This window comes from Wolffia australiana, chromosome 5 (genome assembly GCF_029677425.1).
Source record: "Wolffia australiana isolate 7733 chromosome 5, ASM2967742v1".
Classification (NCBI taxonomy): domain Eukaryota; kingdom Viridiplantae; phylum Streptophyta; class Magnoliopsida; order Alismatales; family Araceae; genus Wolffia; species Wolffia australiana.
This window is the reverse complement of record NC_135839.1, coordinates 15,736,643-15,746,219: the sequence shown is the minus strand read 5'-3', so window position 1 is coordinate 15,746,219 and position 9,577 is coordinate 15,736,643. Positions and strand designations below refer to the sequence as shown.

At 42.0% G+C, this 9,577-nt stretch overlaps 2 protein-coding genes across 4 annotated transcripts; one reads left to right on the top strand and one right to left on the bottom strand.

Moving 5' to 3' along the window:
• The first annotated feature begins 274 nt into the window (after nucleotides 1–274).
• On the top strand, nucleotides 275–4,350 carry LOC144703492 (Peroxisomal membrane 22 kDa (Mpv17/PMP22) family protein). Of its 2 annotated transcripts, XR_013581540.1 has the most exons (4): nucleotides 275–593; nucleotides 3,254–3,345; nucleotides 3,663–4,150; nucleotides 4,219–4,350. XR_013581540.1 is itself a non-coding variant. In XM_078575665.1 (3 exons), the coding sequence occupies exons 1-3, from the start codon at nucleotides 435–437 to the stop codon at nucleotides 4,072–4,074; spliced, it is 663 nt and encodes a 220-aa protein (XP_078431791.1). In that variant the 5' UTR covers nucleotides 275–434; the 3' UTR covers nucleotides 4,075–4,232. The 2 variants fall into 2 exon arrangements, 1 of the variants encoding a protein (XP_078431791.1); XM_078575665.1 differs by having other exon boundaries at nucleotides 3,663–4,232.
• RSY3 (Adenine nucleotide alpha hydrolases-like superfamily protein) lies at nucleotides 3,570–8,883 on the bottom strand. Of its 2 annotated transcripts, none has more exons than XM_078575663.1 (11): nucleotides 8,362–8,883; nucleotides 8,082–8,276; nucleotides 7,925–8,009; nucleotides 7,524–7,599; nucleotides 6,884–7,060; nucleotides 6,519–6,621; nucleotides 6,015–6,124; nucleotides 5,417–5,506; nucleotides 5,255–5,335; nucleotides 4,442–5,140; nucleotides 3,570–4,372 (listed from the first exon to the last, which is right to left on the bottom strand). In XM_078575663.1, exons 1-11 carry the CDS (start codon nucleotides 8,669–8,671, stop codon nucleotides 4,280–4,282), a joined length of 2,019 nt encoding a protein of 672 aa, XP_078431789.1. In that variant the 5' UTR covers nucleotides 8,672–8,883; the 3' UTR covers nucleotides 3,570–4,279. The 2 variants fall into 2 exon arrangements, with proteins under 2 accessions (XP_078431789.1, XP_078431790.1); XM_078575664.1 differs by having other exon boundaries at nucleotides 7,925–7,995; nucleotides 8,362–8,497.
• Between the last annotated feature and the right edge of the window lie 694 nt (nucleotides 8,884–9,577).

Genomic DNA, 9,577 nt, shown 5'->3' with positions numbered 1-9,577 from the left:
GCAGACTATGTGGGGGGGGACAATTACCAGATGGTGACAGCTGAGGACTCCCCATTGACCTGCCAAAGTCTCACTAAAGTATCTCTTTAAATTATGTCGTGGGCAAGGGAGAGTGGGGTCTGTGTGTAATTAGGATACCCGGCACCGTGTTTTTGCCTATAAAATAAGTGAAAATTTCACAATTAAAGTAGAGAGGTCATAAAAAATGAAATTTACCTCATTGCTATAAGGAAATTTATCGGAGAATGATATAAAAACAAAATTTCAAAAAAAAATAAAAGCAGGGCGAACAAAACTTGGGGAATCGGCCGTCTCCGTCGATCTGGCAGGGTAGGTCGTCCCCGTCGTCGACGGGTTCGTCCCCGATCTTCTCGCGGAGCTCCGCCAAGAACTGCAATCCCCAATCGTTTATCCAGAAATCTCGTTAACCTTCAATGTCGGCACTGTGGAAATGGTACCAGCGATGTCTGACCGTGCATCCCGTGAAGACCCAGATTGTGAGCTCCGGTTTCCTCTGGGGTTTGGGTGACGTGGCTGCCCAGAGAGTCACCCATTCCACTCTGAGCAAGCTCGCCGATGACACCCCGACTTCGGTATTCAATCTTATTGGTTTTTTATTGCTTGGAAGTTCAGATTTTTTATTGCTTCGGTATCCAACCTTTCTAGTTTTTTTTTCTCGTTACCGTTCGTTTTTTCGTGTGAATTAGGGGGAATCTCTGCTTCTACTCATGAATGGGCGATTTTTCCTTCTTCCTCGGTGATTATCTGGGCTGGGTTTCGAATAATTGGGATACTGATCGAAGTATTCTTCTTCTCTATTCTATCAACATTGGTGCCGCTAATGAGCTTTTTGTCACTTATTCTGTTCATCCGGTTTACAGAAAAAAAAAATTGGCGAGCTGTTTGCTCTGTAGCTACCGGAAAAAGACCTAATTTCTTGATATTGCTGTTCAGATAGATCTTCTTTGTTGGAGGGTATTGTAGGAGCTGTTCTTACAGTATACTTCAAGATATCACTCTTGGAAAACTAGAAAAAGGACGTTCTTGGTATGAACCCTTTTCCTTTTGTTTCAGAGAATGCATTATCTCTCAGCAGTTCCTTTGAACCCTTGAGTTTTTTTAGCGGTTCGTTGGCTCCATATTGAGATAATGCACTCTTGTGAGACTAGGTGTGATCTTCTAAGGACTTTCTTGGTGTGGAATTTGTTCCTCTAGTTTCAGAGAATGGATTATCTTGCAGCGGTTACCACTGAAGCATTTAGTTTCCTTAGGTTTGAGTGGTATACCGGTGATCACACTGGTTTTCTATTTGGAGGAAACTGAAACTTGGTATGATCTATCCCCTCTCGTAAGCCCACCAGGGTTATTTCTTCTCGGCTTTTCCCTTTTTAAATATGTTGCCCTCCGTTGGAAAACAGGGCATGAAGTTAGAGGAAGTATTTCCCTGTGGTAACTCCGATCTCACAGTTAGAGTTCTGTATCGTCTTTGACGTGGACAATGGACAGGACGGATTTTGTTCCGTCCGACGTCCAGATTCAGTGCAGGGACGAAGGACAGGACGAATTTTTTGTCCGACGGTATGAAAACCATCCCGTCCAGTCCTCCCGGGACGAATTTTCGTCCCGTCCGGGGAAAAATCCGTCCCCGTCCCTCGTCCCGGACGAAAAAAAACCCGTTTTATATTTTTAATTTATTAATATAGATTTTTCTAAGTTTCTTAGGGAAATACGGAGAGAGAATGCAAAGGGATTTATGTAAAATTATTTCTGAGTGGTGTCGCTTTGCAGGCGCTTAAAAATACAGGGACTTTGATGCAAATTGTCATAGCAAGCCCACGTGGCTACATCTCAACCGTCAGATGTGAATCCGGCAGTTTTTCGTCCAGATTCGTCTGCCCATCGTCCGAGACCTTCGGAACGGACGGTTTTTTCATCCCATGGGATGAAAACCATCCGGTCTGCTGGTTCCCGTGACGAATTTTTGTCCCAAATTTCGTCCAAACCGTTGGACAGGACGATTTTTCGTCTCGGGACGAAAAAATCGTCCCGTCTGCGTCCCTGCACTATACTCACTGTTGATGTCTACTCTGTTGGCTCTCAAACCTCATTGGTGATGCCCACTCTGCCACCCCCCCTATTGTCCTCATTCTCCTCGGCATCGTCCATCCGATCAAAACCTTCTCTTTCCTCCTCTTTCACAATACGTTCCATGGGGGGAACATGTCAGGACTTAAACCTATGAATTTCCACACCATATCTGAAAGCTATAATATAACTGAATTGCGTTTGAGCAGTTTAGTGGGAAACCCATTGTCTCTGCTTTTGATTCAAAAGCAGAGACAGTGGTTAGACATGGTCGTTCTGTTCTGTTCGTTTGAAACAAACACAAAATTTGCACAAAAGAACCGCACAGGCCCTTGTTCTTTGTTCTGTTCTTTTTCTTTTTCAAAAACAAACAAAATTCTCACATTCGCACAAAATTAGACAAAAATTCGCACAAAGCGAACAAAAGAACAGAACACAGGTCTGTTCGATGTTCTGTTCGAATTCGTTTTTGTTCTGTTCGGAAAACTGAACAAAACGAACAATTCGCACAAATTTGCACCAAAAGAATAGAATGACCATGTCTGCTTTTGATATTAGAGTAATTTCCTAGCTGAAGATTGTTGGTTTTGGCAAATACATCTTTGTTGGGTGACCGTTCTTTTTTTTGGCTATTCAGTTAGGTTCTATTGAAATTGGATTCAGGTAATATCTCTGATTTTTGGAGCCAGTTTTTCAAAATCTTATTACACCCTATTTAGATTATTATGTTTATTCTAAAAATGGTGTTGAAAGTTAAATTTGTGACGTTTTATGTTAGTGTATCACTTCCTAACGTATGGCTCGAACTGAGTACTTTGCATGTTTGAGTGTGATGAGCCACTGTAAAGATCCATTATTCTATTTCTCTTTATTTTTGTCTCCAGCATTCAATCTTCAGAGTAAAATCTGGGATTTTCACAAACCCTTCTCTTTCCCCCTTAAATAAATCTGTTAATTTCATTATTCATTCCCTTCTCTTGTTCCAGTATTTTGATCCACACAGTACTGAGTTTTGTCGAGGCACAAAAATCTGGACATAGTTACTCAGGCTTCTTCCTTTGTCTTATTTGTTCATGAGAAATTGAAGTTGCCCGTGCCCAAATGTTATAATAGGCTGGTCAATGGAAGTTTTTGATTCAATCTTTTTAATGATTTTATTTCTTATTAGGACTCTGATAAGGATTTCAAGATCAACTGGAGAAGGGTGGCTGTATCAAGCATGTTTGGATTTGCGTTCGTCGGACCAGTGGGGCATCACTGGTCAGTCTTCAATTCCATCAAATATAACGTATTTTCTTTTAGAACACCATTGAACATTTGTCATCTACTTTTTTTTTCTTTCTTTCATTTATCTCATAATTACCTCTTCTCCTTTAGCGAAGAAGTTTGGGCATGATGGCAGAAAACATCAGCATTCTTATCATATAAAAAATTTCCTAACTTTATGAAATGCTGAGAAATAAAGCTTCAAAATGCACCTCATATGATTTTTTTCTGAATTCCATAAAATGCTGAGAAATTCTTGGAAACAGGAGGGGAAGGGTATAGTTGTTACGCACCGCTCTCGATCCATGCAGGTACGAGTTCTTGGATAAGTTCATCAGGCATCGGCTGCTCATGAAGCCCAAGTCGATGAAGTTTGTGGCAGCCAAGGTGGCGGCGGATGGGCTCATCTTTGGGCCGTTGGATCTGCTGGTGTACTTCTCCTACATCGGCCTGGCGTCGGGAAAGAGTGTGGCCCAGGTGAAAGAAGACGTGAAAAGAGACTTTCTACCGGGTTTCGTTGTCGGCGGCGGCATCTGGCCGCTCGTCCAAGTGGCCAACTTCAGATTCGTCCCTGTCCGATACCAGCTTCTCTACGTCAACGTCTTCTGCCTGCTGGACAGCTCCTTCTTGTCTTGGCTACAGCAGCAAGGAGACGCCTCGTGGAAGCAGTGGTTCACCTCGGTTGCGAGCTTGGAAGATCACAGAAGCAAGGACCAGGGTTGACCGGCTTTGACTCGGTTCAGTGGAAATGTATGCATCAGGGATTGATGACCCGGTTCAAGATCAGAAAGAAAGTCAGGTATTCTCTGACGTTGATCATGGGGTTTGAAATCCCATTTTGTCATCAACTGTTTCTAATAATGACAGATTTTGTTCTTGCTGGAGTTATCCATGGAGAGATGAAGAGAGCATTGAATTTAACTTTGGCTCACAGGAAGGAGCTGAAGCCTCCGCCTAGGGGCACTCTCGGCTCAAATCTAGCCGTCAATTTCAAATCAGGGCAGTGACTGAAGCAGATATTCTGTCCAAAAGAGGGAAGTTAAAAAGAGATCATAAACTTATTAAAAATTGTAGAAATTGAGGAACGCACCGGGATGCAAAGAGGCAAGCCCTCCGAGTTGACCAGGACTGGAAGGCCTCTCCTTGCCGGCGCCGGGATCGACTTAATCGCCTGGAGAGCTTTCTTTGCCGATTCTCTTGCATAATCTTGATGGTGTGCCATCTGGCTGTTAGACAGAAGAACGAGATATAGCCAATCACCGTCGACCATGTGGCGAAGGAAAGCCACGTCATGCGGAATCCGGCATGACCCGCATGATCTTTCCTCCCACGATACCATAAATCTTCCCATGAAATGACACGACTCCCCAGGATGGAGTTGCACGGAGGGGGGAACATATCCAGCCTTTTCTCTGCGTTTGGCTTTAGAGTCGTCTCGTAACCCAGCCGAGACCTTGAAATTTTCACTCTCTTCTTTCTGCAGCAAGAGTAGGCTGTCATGAGTGGATTCACTGATGATCTTAAGTCTGATTGCTTCCCCAAGGATTGATTCGGTTGAGGTGGAGTTCAGAAGAGGAGGAAAATCTGATGAATGGGATAATTCTTTTAAGTGGGAGATAATATCGTTTATCTCATCGGGGAGGATGCGCTGTTTCTCAAAGGATCCTCTACGTGATTGTGTTTCAGCCTCTGATGCTGTTGGGGAGTTCTGGGCGATTGTCACCATGACCATTGTACCCTTGGATTTTGGAACCGGGGATAGGTAACAATAAGCCACTGTAAGAGATGTCTGCAGAAAGACCAGGTCAACATTCCAAAAATTAATGTTATGCCTACCAGAACGAGCATGACTATGGAAAAGGAAACAGATAAGAATAAAATCATATGAATAAGAGTAACCGACCTTGCATGGGATTGTACGAATGTAGTCCAGAAGTAGCTTAGAAGCAGCCCCACGGACGGGTTTATGTCTTTGAGAGATGAACTGTTGGAAGCGGCAATGTTGAATCAGAGAAAACGTCAAATGAGAGGAAATGTTGAATCACTTGTCGGGTAAGAGGTAGACCTGCAAAATGACTGCAAGAAGCTTCGATAGACATAAATCTTCCACATTTGACGGATCCAATTTACTGAGATCAATGACAGCATATCCATGCTGCACAAGTAATGACTCAAATTCTTAAAAAAAAGTAAGAAGTCAACATGAGCGGTAAACGCGATAGGTTCTGTCATGGAGAACTCGGTTAGGTCTCCATAGAGAATGATAATGGAAGAGGAGAGAGAGAGAAGAAGAACAACGTCACAGGCCAGGATAGCCAATGAAAGAACTTATTATCTGCCCTCCTTAGAGGGGAGCTACATTTATTTAAGGGAAAATAAAACCAATATGATAGAAAGACCCCTGATAGAAGTTAGGAATGATAATTACTTCTTCTGATGTTGACTCGTAGGCATGTTACAGGAAATAAAATTAATATCAACAAAAACTCTCACGGATATTTTATAAAAACAAAACTTGCACGATCAAAAGCAGTTTTTATCAATCCTCACAAACGTAATATATTGTGGTCTTTGTGAAATCAAAGACGTAACCCTCAGCATCGAGATTCTACTCTCTTTTATCTATAATTACAAAAACGTGAATGAAATGACGCGGGACTCACATCATTAATCATGACGCATTGTTGTATTAAGTGGTGACAGATCTGGTCAACGTATGAACGTGTAACGCGACACGCCGAGATTAGTGCCTGTAACTCCGACCTAAAGGTATCTGATTAGAGAAAAAATGCTTCGACAGATTAATCTACTCATGTTTGAAATCAAAACTGGAAAAAATTGAACAATGGTCGTCAACTGTGATAATAAATAAAAAGGACAGAGATATTAAAAAATCAAAAGTCAAATTAAAGACCAAGAAATTTAGTTGGACAAACTGTTATGAGAATGCACGTGCACACGCACTGTCACACAACAAAAATTTATGCATTCCGACCGCTTTAATCCTTGTAATGGGATTGCGACCAACATGCATAATAGAATCGGCTGCGTTTTGAAGACATCTGCTGTTCTTCTTTTTAATAAAATTGCGTGCAACATTTTTCAAAAAATAAATAAAGTTTTGTGTAACACAAATAACATTTTTTTTTGCAGAGAATAGCCCATACCGGAGGGTAGATCCTTAAGTAGAATTCGAATCCTATTACGAACATAAATGGGGCTCAGGTTCGATGGGTCTTCAACCCACTCTTGTGAACTTCCAACGCATATCTGATTAAAATAAAATAAAAATGCAAACGGTAAAATAGGAAGAAATTAAAATCATTATAAAGTGGGAAGATGAATCAACCGCTACTTAGTCCACTAATTCCTCGGCATATAAAAAGTACTAGGGAAATGAATCAGTCAGAAATTTAAATCCAGGAATGACCACCTGAAATTTTAAGAGAGTACGCAACCGGAAACTAATACGAAGAAAAAGATATTTGAACATGATATCAAAGTTAATCTCGCAAAAGGAAATATTACCCACTTTATACATGTCATCTTTTGAGAACTGCAACAGAGGTCGAACTGTAAGTAGGCCGTTCTTGTTTAAACTGTCGCCAAGGCCATCAAAATCAGAATGAAATAACTGGGAAACAAATGCCATCCCTGCGAGGCCAAGAATGCCACTGCCACGAGACAATCTAAGGATGAACAGCTCAGCCTGCAACAAAATGTTTTATCCAGCTCAGAAATCACCCAATTTCTTCCACTTCATAAATGACTAAAAACACCACAAAATGTTTTTAACGCAAATTTAAGACAAGGAATAAAATCAGGAGAAGGAAAACATAACAGTCTGAATCAGAGGATATTGGTTTTTTTAGTGCAGTCAACCATCACAATGCTAAGCTTTCAAGGTATTCAACATGTTGTTAAATCCCATTAACATCTTACGTGAATTCTTTGACGTATGTTCAAAATTACTGGAGGACACAACAGGGAACGGAAGAGTTGAGCGTGAATTTTCAATCTCGACCTGGTGATTAAAAACTACAAACGAACTAAAAATCGGAAGTTATCGCTATCCTTAGTGTAATTGACATAAATTTGGAATTTTATTCGTGCGAATAAAACGAAGAAACAATCGGAGATGGTAGCATTCTGCACAAGTTTTCACCGGAGACCTGGTCGTCTGCATGATGTGCGACAAACAAAACGCTTATCCGCTGCTCATGGCATATCTCTCGAAAAATTTGATACCTGAAACTCCAGTTCGTAAAAATGATGTAAAACGGAAGAAAGAATGAAAATATTTCAAACATAAAGAAAACGGAAAACAATCCTTGGAGTCAAAACCTTATGAAAATATTCAAAATTATGGAACGTAAGGTAGTCTAATGAACAATACAGCGCCGACGATCCCAAAAAAAAGATCCTCAACTTAAATGTGAGTGTGATCGGTTTAGAAGCGTGCGAATAAGCTGGAGTAAATACGCAGATAATTTAATAAAAAATGCGAAGATTATTTCCATAATTTGCATACTTCCAAAATCTATGTGCATCATATTATAGTACCAAAACTCACCTCTTCTCACGCGCTGCTTCTTGCACATGTCCTTTCTTTGGGCGACCATCCGACCATTCACAGGCAGCAATCTGACATTGAACACCTGGGCAGGAACATTCACAGATGAACGGCGACGCGTTTCAATTCAAAATCACGCCAAATTGATGACTTTTACCGAGCATGAGGACTCTAGAGCACACCAAATTAGCTTCTTCTGTGCTCTCCGGTCGCAGTCTATGGTCCACCACGATTCCCAGAAGCCCATCAACGAAGCCGGTACCCTCATTCCTGCCGCCCAAACTGCAGGATTTCCACGCCGCAGTAAGAACACACAGAGCCATACTGTCAGGGCCACCGGAGACTCCCAAAGCTGCAAGGATCAGCAAAACTTCCATAAATCATAGAAATTAAAGCGAAGAAATATTCCAGCTACGAAGGTTCGAGATTCAACCGACCAATGCGATGATGCGGCTTGATTCCCGCCATCGCCATTTTTCTCGCGAAGTCCTCTTTGTACCTTTCGAGATCGATCTGGGGAGCAACGGAACAGAAGAATCGGCAGACGGAGAATCGCTGGGGAGGTCGGAGACATTGAATCATCATCCCCCGCAGATCCAGAGATCGACTTCTAGGGCTTGTTCGTTGATCTTCGCCGGAGCAGCTCCCTTTCGATAAAAAAGAGCTCGTTGTCTGTTTTTCTGTTTGAATTTCTACCGGTTCGACGATAACGGGACGAACGGGACGGGCCGGACGGGACGAGACCATGCGTTTTACCCGTCTCGTCCGGAACCGGGTCCGTCTCAAACATCGGCCGTCCCCGAACCGATTCCGTTCATAACCGCCATGACGGGGACGATTATTTCGTCCCTGACGGGGACGGACGGGACGGGATGAAGATCCCTATTTTTAGAAGTCTGTCCAGAGTTCATCCCATCCCTAATATTTTCGTCCACGTCCCGTCACATTCAATGACCATCCCGTCCCATGTCGGGGACCAAGCAGTGCATTAGGAACTCTCATGCAGATGCATGACTCTTGCAGGACGTAGAAACTGTCCCGTCCGCCGTCCAAGGCCCCGAACAGGAGGATTATTTCGTCCATAGACGAAACAATTGTCCCAAACGTGGTCCAGCGGATGATTCTTCATCCCATCAATCATCAGAACTTGGGGATGGGACAATTTTTTTGTCCACTGTCGAAATTACCGTCTCGTCTGCGTCCGTGCACTATACCGCCATCAAACCACTCCCGGACAAGATGGATGACCATAATAACAGCTATCTAACATCGACAACAGATACTGGATGTCTCTACCGTATAAACTGAGATCTGATGTCATAATATGTGGATGTCGATATTTAAATTCCTTTCTGAATATCATTTTAGAATAGGGAATTTTATTTATACCTCAGTGTATTCAAGAATAATAATAAATAGGTTATTGGATTATATACCTTCAAACAATAAATACAAAAGTATTTTGAAATGCCCAATCCTAGCTTCAACATCTGTCACTTAAGTTTCAAGTTCATGGACAAACATAGATCATCAGATTCATTTGTTTTCCTCGTCTTTCGAGAATCCTCCATTATTTTAGCAACCAGAACCCTAATAGTTTTGATATGGAAAAAAATCAATTGTCGCAAATGAATGCACTTAACCTTGTAAATA